The following is a 21,057-nucleotide window of genomic DNA, read 5'->3' as shown; positions in this document are numbered from 1 at the left end:
AATTTCAGGGATGGAAACATCTTGTCTCCTGTCCTAACATAACATGAACTTCACTTTTTTTGCCACTAGTGGCTTTTATTTTGAAAGAAATCCAATAGAAAGGGGATGGAAAGAAGGTGGGTGGGAGAGGACAGGCAACCAAGGATCCAGTAGCAGTGTTGTAGTCAAGACCACCTACCCAAGACCAGCTACGGGACACAAAAAAATTAAGTTTACCTATCAAAATTGCTTCTCAAATTGATCTGAAAGATCCACATTCCCATAAAAAAGAAAACTATATTAAATACTTAGAGCTGAAATAAATTTTATCAGTAAAGATCCGTCCAGAAGAATCGGATCTTTCCTGAATGTCATATCAATGCAGACTTTGGTCACAGCGTTGTCCCATAAATGCGACACCTCAGTCAACACCTCCACACAATAATTCAGTGCATAAATGACAAACTTTTTTTCATCGCAGATGCAACATGTGTCTCTGTACAGCTAGCTTTGCTAGCATCACGTCCACGGAGCTTACCTTTCTTTAAGCTTTCCTTCAAAGTGACGCTAAAAGTTGGACAAAGTCCCCACCGTCTGTGAAAGCGAAGCACTGCTGATTTTACATGTCGCCATATCTTATGATTTATAAGATTTATATGATTTATTCAGGGCTATTATATTACTGACGATTAGACAGACATCTTCTCCCGCTCAGAGGAAACCATTGCGCATGTCTGGAGTTCCGCGTGCGAGTAAAGGTGGAGCCGATGGGTGACAACAGACACTAAGTCACGTTATTGCTTGGATTTTACGGCGCCACCTTAAATCCCTGAACTTAACATTTTAACAGAAAAAAAGCGCAACGCGACTTGGATGTAATGAGTAACGCGACAGTTTTGTAGAAATGTAGTGAAGTAGAAAGTACAGATACTTACTGTAATATGTAGTGGAGTAAAAGTAGAAAGTACCTATTATTAAATCTACTTAAGTAAAGTACAGATACACAAAAATTGTACTTAAGTGCAGTAACGAAGTACTGTACTTCGTTACTTCCCACCACTGCACATAATACACATTTTATATGTTTTTATACTTCCATTTTGATTTCTACTGCTTATAAAAACAACACAAGGGTTTACAAAAAAAGACATCCAGCTGTTTTTTCGGCAGTAAGTAATTTTCTTTTTGTTTGTTTGTTTTTGGTGTCTGGAAAACGAGCCATTAAAAAAAAAATAGATTGTTGAGTCACAATCTATGGTTAATGCACAGTTACCTAGCAACCCCAGAACTCTAGGGGTTGCTAGAGTTAGTTACCTAGCAACCCAAGCTGGGCTCTTGCACATTCAGTCAACCGTTATATGCGTTGTACAATGGCTGCTGGAAAAGACAAGCGCTTCTTTGTTCATTTACCATTCAATGTAACCATTTGTTACATTGTTGTTGGTTGTGCAGGAGGCTCTAAGCCTGCTTTTCTAAGATGCACGGTTGCATAATTGCGCATCTGTTAGCAGCCATTTTGTGCCAGTGTAAACATGGAGTAGGGGGGCGTGGCCAGAAGCAGTTTATTTGGATTTAAAGTGACAAGAGGCAATAAAACAACTGCATAAACACAAAATCTTGCCTATTTTTGTTCTAATTTCTACCACAAATATCTTAGTATACGTAAAATATGACTAAACTAACTTACAAGTGACCCTTTAGCAATACATTTGAGCTTGTTTTAAATCAATAATTCCTTAATATTGATGAAAAAGTTGTAGTGCCTCTGGTAGATAATTTGACATAAGATGTGCAAATGTATTTTTATAAGTGAAATAATCTACCAGAGGAAGTAATAAGGAATTATTTACTTACAACAAGCTTCTACATTTGGTTAAAAAGTTACTTTTGAGTTAGTTTTGTCTCATTTTAATGTACAAAGATATTTTCACTAAAAATCCAACCAAAGACATTTGGTTAGATTTTGTGTTTTTGCAGTGAATGAATTATGTTGTGTAAAAAATAAAAAAACGTAACAGACATGTTTTGTGTGGATCCTAAACTGTTCTCAATAGGTCACCTCTAACTATCGGACAGCAGTTGGGAGGTTTCCTGACTCAAGCAACTATCTGCTGTCGCCCGTCACTCAGCTGCAAGCATGCAACCAGCGCATGATTCACCGATTTGTCCTGGATGGCATGGGGCAGAAAGCATAACTCATGCGGACAGTTTTAAGCGTGCATGTGTGGAGGAGGAGGCAGCAGCTGTGAGGCAGCATCAGGGCCGTCAGAGGTGTTTCCCAAAGAGAAACCAGCAGGCTGTAACAGGAGCAGGAGCCCGGATGACCAGAGAGGATCACAGCTGCCGCACGACTCCTGAAACGCCAACAACCCCGGAGAACGACTGTGTGACTGCACAGCGCCCCCTCCCTGCCAGCACCCACATCTCATCCCAGCCGCGTTTAAATCCTTCATTTTGTTTGTTTGTGTTTGTCCGCCTGCCTCGTTTGTTTATTTATCAGTCCTGCAGCCAGAAAACGGAGCCTCTTTAAAACAAATGTCCTCATCTGCACACCCGGGGTGTGTTTACCGAGGCAGAGCTCTGTAAAAGCCGCCTCTTAATTGCATATTTGTGGAGGTGGGCCCTCTGAGGAAATGCGTAATGATTTTGATGGTGCAGGAAGGGGGGCTCTAACCCCAGCGCACTTGTACCAGGTCTAATTTTCCAACATGACAGGAAACTCTGTTAAGCTGATAATTGCAGCTCCAATTTCATTTAACTCACTCATGTCAACAGTTGTGTTTTGTTTTGATGGAAAGAGCTGCACTTTTCCCTCTTCTCTGGATGTCTCCACTTCAACATTTCTAATTATTTTTCTTAGAAATAGCAAAAATGATGTGCAGTTTTTATTTTATTTAGGGAAATAAATGAGAGAAGACGTTTAATGGTTAAGAAAAACTTGAGGACGGATGTTTGTTTCGAGTCTAAAGCTATCCGCTATCAGATATAATTCATTAGAGCTGTGCTCATTCATAAAAAATAAGAAAAAGAAAGAAAATACGTTGTGTTTTTTTTTTCAGGGTGACATTTTTAAGAGCTGATTTCCTTGTTTTTAAATTGATCTTTCATCGTCTCCTTTTTTATTTAATTGCAAAAGAAAGAAAATAATGTGACTATCGCTGTAATTTCTGTAAACTCTTCATTTCCTGCCCATCTTAAATCTGTGAAAACCACTTTAGGATAAATGGCTGATTTACTCTTTTTTCATGATGAAAATGTTCTGACTCCCTAAAATCTGAACATCTAAGATTTCAGCAGCACAAAAGCTGCCATTGTGTCCGTTTTTTAAAAGTTAATAAAGAGTCCAGAGAGAGAAGAGAGGGGGAGAAATGAATCCTTTCTGCATGTAAGCCTCTTTCTGAGAGCAGTTCCGAGTGATCGACTGCCCCGGGATTGCTTTACGTGTCCGGGTTGTGAGAAGCAGCGCTGGCCGCCGCAGTGGAGGAGGCGGAGAGTCCACATCTTGAAATAATCTGGCCCCCCGGGCTGCGGGGGTTAAAGGAGGAGGCGCGGCGCAATGTGGTAGAGATATTAGAGAAACCCGAGAGGCGCTCATCAGACAGCTCATTTACTGAAGCACTGAGGTTTTACACAGCCGAGACGCAGCCGGAGCCCACTGCAGTCCACGCAACGTGTCCCGAGCAAACACACGCATTTCACACCTAGTTTTATGCACGCAACAAAAAAGAAAAAAGAAAAAAAAAATCCCCTAATTGAAACAAAATTTTATATATAAAAAATATTTCTTAAAAGGAATAAAATTCCTTTTAAGAATAAAACATATTAATATATAAATGTATAAAATTGTGAATCCATTATCACTTTACAGTAAGATGGCTAATAAATATTTCATAGATATTTGTATTAAATTAAATTATAAATCATTAATAACAGTTTATTATGCATTAATAAATGGAGCATTGACCAATATATTGAACGTCTATTGATGATTTTGATGTCGGCGGTGGTTAAAATGTAAAGTTTCTCACTGTGTGTTGTTTTAATTCATTTTTATTTTGTGTGTTTATGACGTAAAGCACATTGAACTGCTGAAATGTGCTGCACAAATACACTTGTTTAATCGACTTAATTGATTAATTAATGGTGAGGAGGAGACAAAACCTGCGGTTTCTCTTTAGTGTAATACTAAACATTTCAGAACTTTTAAGCACAATAAGCATTTGTAAATGTAAATTTTAGGATATAATCTCCTTCTCACCCTTACTTAATGCATAATAAACACTTACTAATGATTTATGAAGTGTTTATATAGATTAATTGATAACATTTATTATCAGCCACCTATAGATGGAGCCTTATTGTAAACTAAAAATAATTAATTCTGGTTATGTTTGTCAGCTTTCTTCATTCAAATGTTTATTTACATATATATATATATGATTTCTTTATAAATTGTTAGAATAATTAACAAGCACAAGGTTACCCTTTAAACGTCTTTTAACTCGTTCATACCTGAAAATTGCTTTAACCTCTTCTATAAAAATGAGTTTTTAAATATTTTGGAGAAGGATACATAAATAAAAACCCTCAATAAAGCGCACAGTTATGCGGCATGAGTGCTGAAGGGGGGTTCTGTTTCAGACTTTTGGTGCAGATAAAGAAACGTGATCCGTGAGGCTCAAACCAACAACTGCACCACCAAGAACCAGTGTGGCTCAGAACTCATTTACTAATGGATTGGTTTAGTGTTTCAGCCCACAGAAAACACTGGAGCCAGTGTGGTGCCCGTCTAATCTCTGAAATATAAATGCGCACAGCAGGCGAAGGGGGAAAAGTCATGCGGTGACGCAGAAATTTATTTATTTCTCTCTTTCTTCAGTTTTACACGCATTAGGAAAATCACATCAACGCTTCACATCTCACTCTTTGTTTAATTTCCTGACATAAACGCATCTTGGATTTTCCCAAATGAAGATACTTACCCAATTCTTTTGCCAAATCTTGCAGTTTTGAAACATGTGGTGTTTTATACCAGCCTCTCAGACTCACACATGCGCACACTCTCACTTTAAGTGGCTGATTTCCTTCTGGTGGTCTATGGCCCATAACTCCTTTGGCAGGTTGTATAGGTTGCTCATAAATAAGCGCGTAATGGACCCACCTATCATAGGAACTTATTAAGTTATACCACCTCATAAAATAAACAGCTCTTGCGATTAATCGAATAGGGAGGACACAACAAAATGCTCAATTTGCTTTAGTTTAGTTTGGGCCACATTAAGCAGTAAACGGGTCAAAGCTACAAGTTCTGGAAGAAGTCAGTTCTCTTAAGTTGTTCATCTCCATCACATCGTGTATTCAACATTAATATAATCGATTATTTCTTCGTTTGTATCCTATTTATAGCTGTAGACGTCACAGATCCTTTCATGGTCTGTGTTGAGGGGAGTTTTTCACTCACCTCCGTGGCATGCATCATTATTTTTCAGAAGTTATAATCTAGAGTGTGTTTTTAAGAGCTGTGTAATAATTGATTTGTGTTTAGGTGCCGCTCTGCTCCCTCAGCTGCAGCGGCAGAGGGACTGTGGGGGCGGGAGGTGGGCTGCGCTCCTATTTCAGCCCCTGACGCACTGCCTCTGGGGAGGAAACGGAGCTGCAAACTCAGTCCTGCTCTGCTGTACAGGGTGCAGGGCAGAGGGAGAGCCAATCATCAAGACGCACAGGCTCCCTTTAAGTCTGACATATCTCCAACAGGAACAAATTGTCCCAACAATCAACATCCCAATCTGCTGCGCGCATCAGGGGTTGCGGAGGAGCGGATTGCCCGCACAGATCTGCGCAGCGTGGACGGGACTGCGGTGGATTTAAGAAGCTTCGGGACGATCTGAAATCGCTTTGGATTGCAGGGATTTTCGGTGGAGGAGCTTATCATGTCGATATTACCGTCCTTCGGGTTTACGCAGGAGCAAGTGGCCTGCGTCTGCGAGGTGCTGCAGCAAGGAGGGAACCTGGAGAGGCTCGGCCGCTTCCTGTGGTCTCTGCCCGCCTGCGATCACCTCCACAAGAACGAGAGCGTCCTGAAAGCCAAGGCGGTGGTGGCGTTTCACCGCGGGAACTTTAGAGAGCTTTACAAAATCCTGGAGAGCCACCAGTTCTCCCCGCACAACCACCCGAAGCTGCAGCAGCTCTGGCTCAAGGCGCACTACGTGGAGGCGGAGAAGCTGCGCGGCCGGCCGCTCGGAGCCGTGGGGAAGTACCGGGTCCGGAGGAAATTCCCGCTGCCGCGCACGATCTGGGACGGCGAGGAGACCAGCTACTGCTTCAAGGAGAAGTCCAGGGGAGTCCTGCGGGAGTGGTACACGCACAACCCGTACCCGTCCCCGCGGGAAAAGAGGGAGCTGGCAGAGGCCACGGGACTGACCACCACGCAGGTCAGCAACTGGTTCAAAAACAGACGGCAGAGGGACAGAGCCGCCGAGGCCAAGGAGAGGTGCGTTCAGCTGCCACGGAGCACAAAACTGCTCTCACATTTCAAAAACAGCTAAAAAAAACAAGTTCATGCTGCAGTTAAAAGCGCTTAAACATGGAAGATTAAATCTTATACGGTTTTCTTCTGATAGCATTTTGAAGACAGCACCTCTTATTACCGGATTTATACAGGAAACACCTCAGATTTCATAGAAATGTTTCAATGTTTTTTCAAAAGTAACTTCTGCGTTCAGTGTCTGAACGTTATTCTGACTTAGCATCAACATAAAGGACAAAACACAATGAAAAGAGGTGAAATGGTGCTTATTATAAGAGAGTTTGTGAAGTATTGCTCATCATTTTAATTTGTTAAAACATTTTTATTTCAGATTAATTAAAAACAGGACAGGTCATGTGATTGTGGGAATGAAGCTGAGTAAATATTATCTTTATGTCAGCTGAGTCTCTTCAGATGTTTGTTTAGGTCTAAAGTGACTTTAGAAATATTACTTTTTTATGTGAAAAAGGTTTTTTGTTTATTTTTATTATTTGTGTACCACTTCATATACTGAACAGCTCCTGCGATTAATCGAATAGGGACGAAACAACAAAATGATCAATTTGCCAAATGAAATAATAATAATTGGAATAATAAAAAAATGTTTTTGACGTGGATTAGTAATCAGAATCATAGTGGATTTTTATTTTATTTTTTTAGAGAAAGATTTGTTGAACATTAAATAGTAAAAAATTCTTTCTTTTCACATAATTTAACATTTTTCTGCCCTTTTGTTTTGTTTTGTTTGTTGGTCATTTCCAGGGAGAACAGCGAGAACAGCAACGCAGGCGGCAACAAACAGAACCAGCTGTCCCCTCTGGACGGAGGAAAGTCTCTCATGTCCAGCTCGGAGGACGAGTTTTCTCCGCCCCAGAGCCCCGACCAGAACTCTGCGCTTTTGCTCCAGGGCAACATGAGCCACCCCGGGGCCTCCGCTTACCCCATGTCCGGGCTGGGGGCCCCACAGCCGGTGCACGGCATGCACGGACACCCGCACCAGCTGCAGGACTCCTTGTTGGGACCTCTAACCTCCAGTCTTGTGGATTTGGGCTCTTAAAGAGCCCGCCATGAAAAAACCCCCCCGGAAAAACCAAAACAACCGAAGAGAAAGAACTGACGCGTGGATCAGATTGAAGACATGTATGAAAAAATAACACTATAGTAGCCTACCTTATAATATAGACTGACTGTCTGTCGTTAAATTTTGGTTAGAGCAAAACTCCTTAATGCGCTTATTCTTCATCCGCTGAATGGATGCTTTATTTTTTGTTTTTCCTGAAAACTCCCTCTTAACTCATGAAACACTTAACAGGATCAACCACCTGCTTAATTTATGATATTTTGTTAAAACAACAAAAACAATTATAGCAACCTCTTGCGATGGAAACTAGGAGGAAACGTTTTCATTAGAGCCATGGTAATTAGTTTCCAATAAAACAAAATTAATGCATTTGTCTCCGTGTTATTTGTGCATTTAGTTTGGATTAAGAAAGATTAAAAAAACAAAACAGTATTTTAAAAAAAGAATTCAGGAAAATTTTGAATTATTTTTTCTGCACAGAGTTTATTTGCTATTTAATCAATAAATTATGAAGGACGTGGATTCAGATTGACACAAAAGGGAGTCAACATCAGCAGCTGCCTGTGGCTGTGTACACAGGAACCAGCTCGTTTCTTTTATTAATTGAATACCCAGCCTGCTTCATAGCGCATGTTTGGCTGCAGGAGGGTCTTTTTCTGTCGTCTCTCGTCCTTTTCCTCTGCGGATCATTGGCTTTTTGTTGCCATGTTTTCCTTTCCTCTCTCAGTTTATTCTATCGGTTCCGGGGCCATGGGAAAGAGCCACTCCGCTCCTCAGACACTTTACAGGAACATACAAGCAAATAAAACATAATAATAAATAATAATAATAATAATAATAATACTTCCAGCTCTGCAGCCCCCCGCCCCAAAGCCTGCTCTCCTCCCTGCTCATGTCAGGGTAAATTGTTTTGAGCAGAGAGCACCGAGGATTTCCTGAGCATAATCTGAAACAGTCGCTGCCTGCCTCACTGCCTCACTGCCTGATTGCAAAGATTGCATGCAGAGGGGCTGCAGCGCTGCAGCGGAGGGGGCCTCGGGCTGTTTTCTGCATCCCAGAGGCCTCACTCTCTTCCAGGCTTTTCCTCTGCTGCTGTCGCTGCTCCTGCAGAAACAACATTTTTGCTTCACTGCGGCCTCAGGAAGTCGTTGATTTCAGCATCTTTCTGTAAGTGTAAATGTAATCTCCTATGATGCTGAAACGTTACAGATGCAGCAGCACAAACTCAGATTAGATGGTTTTAAACTCGGATTGTTTTCATGTAAAATATTGCAAAACAGATGCACCATACAAAACAAACACTTACGTCACAAGGAGGACGGTGAGGGAAAAGAAATACTTAATATTTGACATGCAGAATTTTTTATTTTATATAATTTAGTGAATTTTTTGGTTAAACCCACATTTAGCGTGTTTTCGACCATAATTTACTCTACAAATTTCAATTTAAAGAGCAAAATCTGTTGATTTTTACATAAATTACAAATAATCTTGACACTAAGCCAAAACAAAAATGCAAATAGAAGAATAGAAATATCCTTTACTGAAGGATCAAAGTGACATCCAAAGCAAATAGACTCACAAAAACAGTAAGAAAAACATTATAAATAGAAATACTGTACAGTAAGGACAAAACTTCAACATGAATAGTTATAAAAACAGTCCAGAGGAATTTGCAACTGAGTTGGTTAATTTAAAAGAATGTAAAAAAATAAAAAATAAATGTTGATGTTTATTTGAGCTTTAAATGACAGAATCTTTATAATTAGTGACAATAAAAACTGTGCAACAGTAAAGTCGTAGATTGATGTAAATATTTACGCCGTTTGTAGGGAGAAGTTACTGTTTTAGAGTTTTAACTCTGCTGGGGGGAAGGATTTGCGTCAACGCTCTTTAGTGCATTTAGGATGAATATATTGTCAAAGAAAGCCTGAAATATAAAATTAAAAGCATTAAATGAAGTTTAATGAGTTGAGCAATTTCTCGCTGCTGGATTCAACCGATAGGGAAACAGGACAGCTCAAACGTTTGGGAGGAAAATCTAATTTTATAATTCACTGACATTCACTCCAACAAAAATAAGCATGATTATATATATATTTTTAAATAACACTTATTAGGATGCATTTTAATTTTAAATGTTTGGATTTTTTTGCTTTTGTTTGCATTTTCAAGCTTTTCTGTCTAACAGCTGCATGGAACTGATTTTCTTTTCTTAATTTTGGACATAATTTTTTATTCTTGCAAATATTCTCAGCAATAGCAACTAAATCATTTATTTCTGCTGTTATTTTTTCAGCTATGTTCTGAGTAAATGTAGTAAGTACATAAAACTGAGGTTGTTTCTGTAAGAAAGGCATTGATCTGTAATGTAATGCAACGTGGATAATGATAGATATTATTATTAACCTTTATTTCACCACTAAAATCCCACTGAGATTAAAAATCTCTTACTAGAGAATCCTGGTTAAGATGTATGAGATTCCATGTATAAATTATTCCTTCTGATGCAGAAGTGCTGCATGTTTCTTCCGGTTTGGATAAATTAAAAGCCAGGTGATCATGAAGAATCATGACTCCTCGTAATGTAATGAAAACATGGCCGGCAGATTTCCAGACGCTGTGAGGATTAAACTCCCAACTCTGGTGCTGGACGACAGGCAGCGTCTCCTCCAGGAAGTCCAGGAGACTGAAATCAATCTCTCATGGAAACTCTTTTAATCAAGCTCAGATCCTCTGCTTCCGCATCAGCATCTCTCTGCCGTCTCCGCTCCACTTTGTCGTTTTTGTCTCTTCAGACGAGCAACAAGTGCAAGTGGAAGAAGACCAAAGCTGGAGCTTCGCGTCACCCTGAAGCCGGCCAGAGCCGGCGACAACAGCTGCTGATGGCAAACAGACGGCGAGTCATCAGCAGGGTATTTCGGCGTAAGTGGCAGTGGCTCTAAATCAGCAGCAGGAAGGGCCCTGACGTGTGCAAATAAACACGGAGAGTGGCCTGCGCCGTCCACCTCCGCTCCGGTCAGTGTTTCCTCGGGAGCATCCAGAAAACTGCAAAGCTGAGGAGATTTTTGTTTTTTCTTTAGGTTGAACTGCTTGCCTGCATGGAAATTTACATTTTGAACGTTTTTGTCCTTCCATTTAGTTTTCTACTGCTTTTAAAAACAACCCAAGAGCTTAAAAAAAAAAAAAAAACATCTAGACATTTTTTTTTGGCAATAAGTTCTTTTTTTTTTTTGGTGTCTGAAAATGAGCCGTATCAAAAACCTCCTGATTGCCTAGCCACCCCAGAAGCCCAGCCCCGTTGCTTAGCAACCAAAACAGAACTCCAACACATTGAGTCAGCTGGTTTTTACAATGGCTGCTGAAAAAGACAAGTGTTTTTGTTGTTGGTTCACCTTAAAAACACAAAATCTTACAAAGTATTTTTGGTCCATTTTCCAGTGCAAATATCTTAGTACATTTGAAATAAGACAAAACTAATGTAAGATAAACTTTTGAGCAAGATAAAGGAGCTTGTTTTAAGTCAATAATTCATCTTAAGGTAATTTATTCTGTAATATTTTCCACAAAGTTGCTGTTTTTTTTTTTGACATTCTGAATAACAAAAAAAACTCCTCCCACCCTGACAAAAACACCAAATCATATCATGTATTTTTAGTCAAGTTTTTAGTGAAAATGTCTTTGTATGAAGGGTCGTGTTATAAGTGAAATAATCTGCCAGTGGAGATTAGTTCACGTTTTCATAGGTATTAAAAAATTACTGACTTAAAACAAAACCTCGTGTCTTGCTGAAAGTCAGTTTTTTGAGTGCACTAAGATATTTGCACTAAAGAGTGGACCAAAATGAAAAACTCAATGTTTTTGTAGTGAGCGTTTTGTTCCTAACTTGCCATTAAGAAACCACTTGCTGGATTCTTGCTGGTTGTGCAGGAGGCTCTACTTCTGCTTTTCAAAGTCATACAGTTGTACAATTTTGAATCTGATTGCAGCCATTTTTACGTGGGGAGTGTGGCAAGCAGCGGATTATTTGGATTTAAAGTGACAGGAGGCCCTAAAACAGATCATTCTGACTAAAATATCATTATCTAGGAATAATCTAGTGTAAAAAAAATGTAATGAACATGTTTTGTATCGCTCATGGACTTCTCAAGGAAGTTTAATAGGTCACCTTTAAAGAAAGAAGAAAAACACACTGGGAAGACTGTCCCAGGTATCTATAACCAGAAACTGCATGAGGGTTGTGTGTGTGTGTGTGTGTGTAAGAGAGAGAGGAGGTGGGTGAGGGAGACGGGAGGGTGTGGGTGGGTGATGAGGGACAAAAGGATCTTTTCAGGTCTGCCTCAGAGGGGTGGAGGCGGTGGTGTGGAAGGTAGGGGGGCAGAGAGATTTTCTTACCAATGATGCATGGATCTGACAATGCTCCTGGCTGTGTGTGTGTGTGTGTGACTGCATGTTCCTGAATGTTTCTTAAGAAAACAGAACTGATCAAAGTAAATCCCACACAGTAACTAAACAGTTAAATTTCTATATCATAAATCTTTGACGTTTTTCTGGAAAATGTTAATTGCGCCGATACGAAGGGCTGCAAGCCAAAGACAGCAGGAAGCCATTCAGGAAGCCTCCATGTGACACGGCTGAAAGAAATATTTATCTCCTTCTTCCACTCCTCTGAGTGATGGCTGACCTGGAGTTCAGAAACCAAGAGGAAGAGGAGGAGGAAGGACGCCGAAAAGAAAAAACCCAAATATGAGGGTGTTAAATAGCATGTTACGCGTCAAATAAAGACCAGTTATATATGTCCTCCAAATGATGGAGGGAAATGTTAAAAAACGTATTAGAGAGAGGATGGAAACTCTTAAGACAAGATAAGACGTGCTTTAGCTGTCAATAACGGACGTGCAGAGATGAAAAGTGTCCAGGAGGCGGAGGATCACATGACCAACCGTCACCGGCACAAAGCTCATCTCTGGTTGCCGAGAATCAGATATCTATATTTTTGGATCCCTCAACAGTAAGATGATATTTGTCAGCGTCATTAGTCTCTGAGAGTCAGACAAAACAGTGACTTTAGCCCCGGGATGCGATTAGAAAAGCTTTACCAGAAAAACAAATGTCACGTTCAGAGGTGATAGATGAAGAAGGAAAGAGACAAAAAGGACGGAAGAAGAGAAAAAACACAAAAAAGGACAAATAGTCACTGACACTGGATTACCTAGTTAAATTACAATTAGAAATTCAAATTACTGTAAAGAAAAATATGTTCAGTGTTCAGTTCACACTTCAAAAACACAAAATCTTCTGAGTATTTTTGGTCTAATTTCTTCCGCAAATATCTTATTACAGTTCAAATAAGACTAAATAAACTTGCAACTAACTTTTCAACAATAGGAGATTTTTTTTTGTCATCAATTCCTCAATATTGATAAGTGTTAGTTCCACTAGCAGAACATTTAATTTATAACGTGGGTAAAAATTCTTGTTATAAGTAAAATAATCTGCCAGTGAAACTTGTACTTTTCATCAATATTAAAGAATTAATTATTTAAAACAAACTCCCATTATTGACTGAAAAGTTACTTGTAAGTTGGTTTTATCTTATTTCAAGAGTCCAAAGATATTCCACCAGAAACCAGGATAAAAATACATGGAAAGATTTGATGTTTTTTACAGTGTACAGTAATATTTCAGTAATATCTTGAACATAAGCTGCTGTTTTTCTTTTGTGTCTTTTTGGACAATAACTTGAACATGCAACGAGGGGAGCCAGACATGTCTTTGTGCAGACACAACAAAAGGAAGCGGTGTGGTAGATGGGATTATGAAATCTATCCCACACTCCTGAGGGGCATCGCATCATCCATACTTCAGGCTCACAAACAGCTCGAGTAACAGCTCCCCCCCCCACCTGCCGCTCCAACACGATGGTGCCCAAACCGCAGCTACCCTTCACAAGGACCCTGCAGCCACACAAAGTTTGGACTTTGTTTGACGATGCAGGAGTGACATCAGCCTGAATCCGAGCTGCCATCTTCCCCCTCCCTTGTTATTCATACTCATACTGCAGGGTGGGATAAAATACCCCGGTTGGTTTTCCTACAAAAAAAAAAAAAGAAAGAAAAAAAAACATTCAGGAAATGAAAGTTGTAACACGATCCTCCGTGTGCCAAACGTCTCCCTGAGCTGGGACAAAAGGTCCAGCAGAGAAAAGCTGCTGGGCCAATTTTAGCCTGTAGATGACGGAAGATGAGAGCGGGAGAAAACACAACGGACCAGGACAGACAGACGGAGCAGGGAGAAACAAAAAGGACGTCCCGGGTTTGGTGAACCAACTAAATACGAGAAACAAGCTAAATAAACGTACCGTTCCAGCCCTGGAGGATGTTTTCTCCAGGGTTCATCCACATAGAAACTCCTTTTGTCTCCTCATCCAGAGCTGCACTGCAAAAACACAAAATCTAACCAAGTAGAGTCAACTGCCAATAACGCACAAATAAAACAAAACCAACCTAAAAGTAACTTTCTTCAAGATGTAGGAGTGTATTTTAAGTAAATAATTTCTAAAAGTATTAGTTCACTAGCAGATTATTTCACTTAAAACATCAGAAAAATGTCACAAGTGAAATAATCTACCAGTGGAGATTATGTTAAGTTTTCATCAATATTAAAGGATTATTGACTTAAAACATCTTGAGGAAAGTTACTTTTAGGTTAGTTTTGTTTTATTTCAACACATTTGCACTAAAAAGTGGGTCAGATATACTTGGTAAGATTTTGTGTTTTGTAGTGTAAATTACAAGTAACTTTTTAACAAGATATAGGAGTTTGTTTTGAGTAAAAAAATCCTTACTACTGATTTTAAAAACCTACCAGTTCACTGGTACTTATACTATTAGAACAATATCTTGTATGAAACAATCTGCCAGTGAAAGTAGAATTTTTTCATCAATATTAAGACATTTTTACTTATAATAAACCTCCATCTCTTGCTCAAATGTTACTTTATTCTACTTTCAAGTGCACTAAGATATTTGCACTTAAAACTAGACTGATCCTCATCCAGATAAATGTTCCTGAGATGATGGCAGAGAAAGCTTTTAAATGGTCAATCAGTACATAATGATTAATCGATTATTGAAATAAACGTCAGCTAATTGTTAACTTGAGTACACATATTTAAAAAAAGGACATTTCCTTATAATAAAAAAAAAAACCCACCACCGTCAGAAGAGTATAAAACCGAACAAAAAATACACACAATTTGCATTTAAGATAAAAAAGAATAAAATGTTGTATTTGTTCTACTCGTCAAGTGGCATTTCTAGCCTCACTTTGATCAAGTTTGGTAAATTATGCACCTTTTTCTATCCAGTTATTAATCCGTTAAAAACAACCAGCAGATCAGACATTCACTTTATTCATGTTATTCAGAAGCGGCTGAACCTTTTACATGTTGATGTTAGAAGCACTTTCTTTAGCTGCAGCTACAAATGATCAATAAGCGTTCACATCGTTATTGGATGTTTATTTTCTTATTTTAAAAAAGAAAGGAATTAAACTATTGGTTTATTTTTAATCAGTTTCTAACAATGTATAAAAAGGCTTAAATGAAAAATCTGCAGAATGTGTCAATTTTTTTTAATCCAATTAATCGATTAATTGCCATAATAATCCATAGATTAATCAATAACTAAAACAGTCGTTGGATGCAGCTGTTCGCATATTGGACACTTTTAGAAAACGATCCGACTCGGTTACACGTCCCTCGGATCGCAAATCCGATATTCCTCTTTCTAATGACTGCACAGGATTTTCTGCCAAAGTTTTATACAATAAGTCATTATTATTATTATTATTATTATTATCGTTGTTATTTTTAATCTGGATTTTAACACTTCCAGAACTTTTCTCTGAACGTTTATACTTGGTGTTGCCTGTCACAATAACACATTTTACTGGACGATAAACTGTCCCAGAACTTAATGCAATAAACAGTAACATTGTTGTTTTTAGATCATTTTCAAATAACATAATAGTAATAATGGGACACATTCTGAAAGATAAATAAACTTTAAATTCTGATGAATATTTAAACACAGGAAGTGGAAGACATTTGAAATATCCTAAATAAAGAAAGAAAACAACAAATAAAATGGATAGTTGAGACCAAAGCACCAAACTGAAAACTTTTATCTGTTAGTTTCTGATAAAAAGAGAGAGAAGAGAGAAAATCAACAAATCAAGCAAATGAAAATGATTGAGTTTCTTTTAATTAATCGTGCGATTATTTGATTAATTATTTATTGCAGGCCTACTTGATGTTGCTGTGAATTTCCCCGTCTCCTACGGGGGCAGGAAAGAACCCGGGGGCCGAATGTTGGTGCTGCCACAGCTGAGCGGGGCATTTGCAGCATGGTGTCAGCGGGTGCTGGTAATTACCAGGCTCTACACCAACCTGCCATGCGCTCTGGTATGCCAGCTAAGCTCTGCTATTAGGAGCGGAGCTGCCACCGGGCACAGAGGCACTTCTTCAGCAGACACACGGATAAATCCACCAAAAGCTGCTCACAAATTACAGGCTGAGACGTTCAATTGGTTGGACTTTATAATATTTAGATGAAATGTTTACGATATGGGTAAGTTTTCACTTCTAGAGCTGGATGTGGGTCAGTTTGGAAGGTTTTAGTTACAGTTTCACTTGCCTGGAGTCAAGACAAGTCGTGGAAATTATTTTTTTCAGACAGAAACTGTTGGTTTTTGCAGATTTAAGAAAATTTACAAAAAAAAAAAAAAAAAAAAAAACACTGCAAAAATACAATATTACCAAGTAGTTTTGGTCTAGTTTCAAGTGCAAATAACTTGAAATCAAAAAACACTCACTTACCGGCAACTTTTCTGCAAGAATTGGGATTTTACTGAAGTCAACATTACTTTAGAATCAATGAGGAAGTGGAAGATTATTTCACTTAAAACATGAGAAAAATGTTATTATAAGGGAAAAAGTTGGTGAATCTAGTACTTTTTCCATCAATTTTGACTTATTATTCATATATCTTCCTGAAAAGTTACTTTTAACTTCGTTTGTCTGCTTTAAAGCGAACCAAGATATTTGCACTATAAAATACTTTTGGTCTAGTTATCGTCACCAGAAGTGTTGGTCACTTTAACCTCCAGGCTGCTTCATCAGCCTGTAGGTTGGATAAATCAGGAAAATGATCATTTTTAGACAGAAACTGTTGTTTTCAGGAAAAAAACTGCATAAAAACAAGATGACTCATGAGCATGAGTCAACGAATCTCTGCCATCAAGAAACATTGTTTGAACTAGCAGCTTTCTGTAAATTGGTAACATAGTCCACGCAATGACTGAGAAAATATGCAAAATAATTGAAAAGAAAACCAATATTTTTCTGCATTTTTTCTGTTCTCCTTGTATTTCTGCAACATCCTGCAACGTTTTCATTTATATTTCTGGATCGATCTTTGGTGGTGCGTTTCAGTCGTGCCTGCGATCTGGAAGATTTGAAAGCACATGGTGTAAATGTTCAACTTTAAAAGTGCTTCTATCTCATGACACCGCAGCAGTTTGATGCTTTGTGAGCCAAAAGTAACACAGGAGTCCGTCCTACAGTCCCTCTCTCCACACCTTGGAGTTTGGCAGGTTTATGTGAACTATGTGAACCAGGAACATCACTGAACTTAAACTTGGCAACAGCTGCAGAAACCAGAGACCAGATCGTTTAAATATAGACCTTTAAAATCCCAACTGGTGCCGTTACTCCGCCTCCACACGTCTTTACACATGTACTTTCACACCAGCCTCCCAGTCATGTTGTACTCTCATTTACACTTGGAGGGGGAAAAACTCTTGGAGCTGCAGCTGGTTTATCTGGACACAGAAGGAAAGGCGGAAAATAAATCATGTTTTTGAAGTTTTTTATGATTGTTCTTGAGATTAAATTCAAATTCGTGACTAAAAGTAATAACATGTTTAAATTAAAAATAAAACATATTCTATTATTATTATGAAAGGAGACATTATTTCTTCCCGTTGGACACTTTTCTATTACAGCCCTCGGGTGACATCTTGTGGTCAAACTGTGTTATTGCATGTACAGGTATCTGGTTGGTAGCGGCTGATTTGTGTGAAATTCCCTTATTTTTGATCAAATATTAATTACCAAAGTCATTAGTACGTCATTAATAACAGTTTTATGTATAAAACGCTTTAACAGCAGCCACAGCTGAAACAAAGTGCTAAACATCAGAGATAATTAAGATAAACTATAATACTCAATTCAAAACACAATTAAACAACAGCAAATAAACAGATAAAATCAATACCAACCACTAAATTAGAAAATTGTTGGACTATTAATTTCAGTAATTCAGTTCAAAAAGCTAAAACTTCTACATTACAGATTCATTGCATACAGAGTGATATATTGTATATATATTAAGTGTTTTTCTGTTAATTTTATGTTAATGGCTTACAGCAGATTACAGCAAATTAGAAATCGTTTGAACATTAATTAATTTCAGTAATTCAGTTCTAAAAGTAAAAAAATAAGTCAATATTATAGAGATTCATTGCATCCAGAGTTATACGTTTAAAAAAAAAAAATGTTTATTTTATTTTAATGGCTTACAGCTGAGAAGAATCAGAAATATATGACGTCAGAACAATAAAACATGATATTTATACAGAAATATGGAGATCTGTCCATGGACTGCACTGCACATGCACCTTTACACTGCAAAAACACTAAATATTACCAAGTATTTTTGTAGTTTCTGGTGCAAATATCTTAGCACCAGAAACTAAGACAAAACTAACTTACAATAACTTTTAGCAAGATATAGGAGCTTTTTTTAAGTCAATATTTAAAATTGAGGAAAAAGTACAAGTTCTGCTGGCTGATTATTTAATTTATAACATGGGAAAAATATCTTGTTATAAGATCAAATGTCTGCCAGTGAAACTAGAACTTTGTAATGAATATTTAAAAACTATTTACTTAGATCAAACTCCCATTTCTTGCTGAAAAGTTACTTGTAAGCCAGGTTTGCCTTATTTCACGTGTACTGAGAAACTAGACAAAAACACTGTGTCAGATTTTGTGCTTTTGCAGTGGATAAAGCTCGTCAGTATAATGAAGCCAGTAAACAGCTGGTCAGCCTTTGGACACGGTGGACCAACACCAACACCAACATATGACCCCAACTTATCACCGACTGTAGCAGCTTCACACTGAACCTCAAGCAGCTTGGATTCAGATTTACTCCAGATATTTGGAGACTCATTCTTGCCTTATCCAAACTGAGGCTGAGGCAAAAACAACAAGCAAGAACATTTTCCAGCGAGTCCTGCATCAGGTCTGCAAGGTGATTTTTCCAGAAACAACAGAGAAATCAACGATAAAGCTCAAGCCTTTCGCAGCCAGAGGAAAATCGTGAGGCCCACAGAGTCTCACTGGATGGATAGGATGAGATAGTTTTGTGTAGGACGCATTTTGTACAAAGCGGGTGGGTAGTGGCTTAAATAATACCGTTAAGCATTAGCGTAAAAAAGGTGTAAAAAGCTGTAAAAACCACCGTTACTGCAGCACATAGTTTCCATTCTGCCATAGAGCCAACACTGGAATATAAAATCAAGCATAACTTCCTTCACTTATTCATCTTTTATTTGACTGGCGTTAAGACAAAAATTGGGCTGTTTAACTCCAGTTACCTTCATTCAGACGAACATGTGGTTGTTGCCGTCGATCAGCCCGACATGAGGTCGGCTGCAGGCCTTTATTCATCTCTTGCATTATTCCAGACTCCGTTTGGGTTTTCGAAACGTAATAAATTGTATTCCGCCTCTAATCGCTACGGGTAACAGCTGTCGGGACTGCACTGAAAATGTTTGACATGATTTCCTCTTGTTTTCCTTGAAATCTCTGTCACCGCAAGACGTTAGCAATGATGAGCCCCGTCCATGTCGCTCCAGATAAGGGGCGTGTACTTCGGGACAAACTGCGACCGCCGATTGGTCAGTTGTTGACAAATACTCTAGAATGTGACGTCACCAGACGCCAATTTCGTTACAAAAAAAATATCTCGTTTTATGATAACAAGTTTTGGCGCTAGCATGAGATAGTTTGCTGGCTGGTTTATTTCGTAAAACTGAAATGGAAAAAAAATAAAATAAAATTGCACCGCACGATCAACACATGATCAACAACCGGATGTTATCACTGGCGCAAAGCACGAAGAAGAAGAAGACAACAGGAAGCAGTTGGAGGACGATGTGTGTTTTCAATAACATAAACAAACATTCAAGTGTGATTTTAACTGCGTTTCTTATTTAATCAAATACCGCAATCGCGGAATAGTGTTTTTTTTTTTTTTTTTTTTTTTTACATTTAAGGAATATTTACAAACTTGGTGCACATTTGTAATGGAAATATAGCGTGTACTCCGAGCTGCATTGAATCTTATCATTCAGTAAAGTTACTCACAGCAAATAGAGAATCCAGAACTTTTACTCAAGTAAAAAGTAATGATATTCCATACTAAAATTACTCGAGTAAAATCTTTCTATAAGTTTTTTTTTTTCCCCAAAAAAAGCTACTCAAGTAAATGTAACTAATTGCAACCCAACTCTGTCCTATACTGAGTGAAATAATCTTTTAAATAGATAAGGAAGAGATAATAAATAAATAGACAATATGGCTAAAAGATCATAAAAAGCAGCACATCACAAAAATATCAAGAACAGATGACTGACAGAGCCGCTGAAATCTATCAGTCTGGAAAGGGTTAAAAAGCTCAAACTCCACTGAAGGATAGCGAGAGCCATTAATAATAACTAAACATTGTTAAAACAGGAGACTGAGCTGGTAAAAATTTATCTAAAGCTCAGTTAAGGTTAAAGTTCAAGTTTCAACAATAAGAAAGACAAACTGGGAAAAAATGGCCTCCATGTTAGATTTTGAAGGTGAACAATAAAAAAAACCACAATAAAAAAATACAGGCCCAGCTCACATTTTACAAAAACATAATTTTACTCCCCTAATGATGACACTAATGATAACATATTCTGTGGACTGATGAGGCAAAAGTTTTTGAAATAGTGAAAAAATGTACGATTGATGGAGCCATGAATTATGTAGCAAAAACACCTCAAGGAGAACATCCTAGTTACCTAGAGGCCTAGTCAAAGTAGAAACTTAAATCAGATTGAGGTGTTGTGACAGGCCTGTTGTTCTCAAAAAGCCTCCAATTTAGCTAAATTAAAGTAATTCTGCAAAGAAGAGAGGGCTAAATTGAATCCACAGTGAAGTAAAACATTACCAGGTATGAACACTTGGTGGCAGTGTTTCCTGCGAAGTGTTCATAAATATTATTGGCTCCCTATTGGCTGATAGTAACATTTTCTTTAACTAAAAAAATGAGTGACAAAAAGTCAGAAACAAAATAAATCTGTATTT

General features: G+C 38.2%; 1 protein-coding gene and 1 long non-coding RNA gene across 3 annotated transcripts; one reads left to right on the top strand and one right to left on the bottom strand.

Annotated features, from left to right (window-relative positions):
• Positions 1 to 5,620: 5,620 nt before the first annotated feature.
• On the top strand, positions 5,621 to 7,955 carry LOC103458904 (homeobox protein six1b). The gene is made up of 2 exons (XM_008400035.3): positions 5,621 to 6,469; positions 7,268 to 7,955. Exons 1-2 carry the CDS (start codon positions 5,910 to 5,912, stop codon positions 7,560 to 7,562), a joined length of 855 nt encoding a protein of 284 aa, XP_008398257.1. The 5' UTR covers positions 5,621 to 5,909; the 3' UTR covers positions 7,563 to 7,955.
• A 4,834-nt stretch (positions 7,956 to 12,789) lies between these two features.
• Positions 12,790 to 20,076, bottom strand: LOC103458905 (uncharacterized). Of its 2 annotated transcripts, none has more exons than XR_014085823.1 (2): positions 19,314 to 20,076; positions 12,790 to 13,679 (listed from the first exon to the last, which is right to left on the bottom strand). It is a non-coding gene; the product is annotated as an uncharacterized LOC103458905 (long non-coding RNA). The 2 variants fall into 2 exon arrangements; XR_532641.2 differs by lacking the exon at positions 12,790 to 13,679 and adding an exon at positions 17,322 to 17,471.
• Positions 20,077 to 21,057: the final 981 nt, after the last annotated feature.

The sequence above is a fragment of the Poecilia reticulata genome, chromosome 22 (genome assembly GCF_904066995.2).
Source record: "Poecilia reticulata chromosome 22, P_reticulata-male-v2, whole genome shotgun sequence".
Classification (NCBI taxonomy): Eukaryota; Metazoa; Chordata; class Actinopteri; order Cyprinodontiformes; family Poeciliidae; genus Poecilia; species Poecilia reticulata.
The sequence above is the reverse complement of the archived record's forward strand: the minus strand, read 5'-3'. Positions and strand labels throughout refer to the sequence as shown.

Coding starts and splice junctions, on each gene's coding strand:
- LOC103458904 (XM_008400035.3), top strand. CDS start 5,910: ATGTCGATATTACCGTCCTTCGGGTTTACGCAGGAGCAAGTGGCCTGC. Junction 6,470..7,267: donor GCCGCCGAGGCCAAGGAGAG/GTGCGTTCAGCT, acceptor GGTCATTTCCAG/GGAGAACAGCGAGAACAGCA.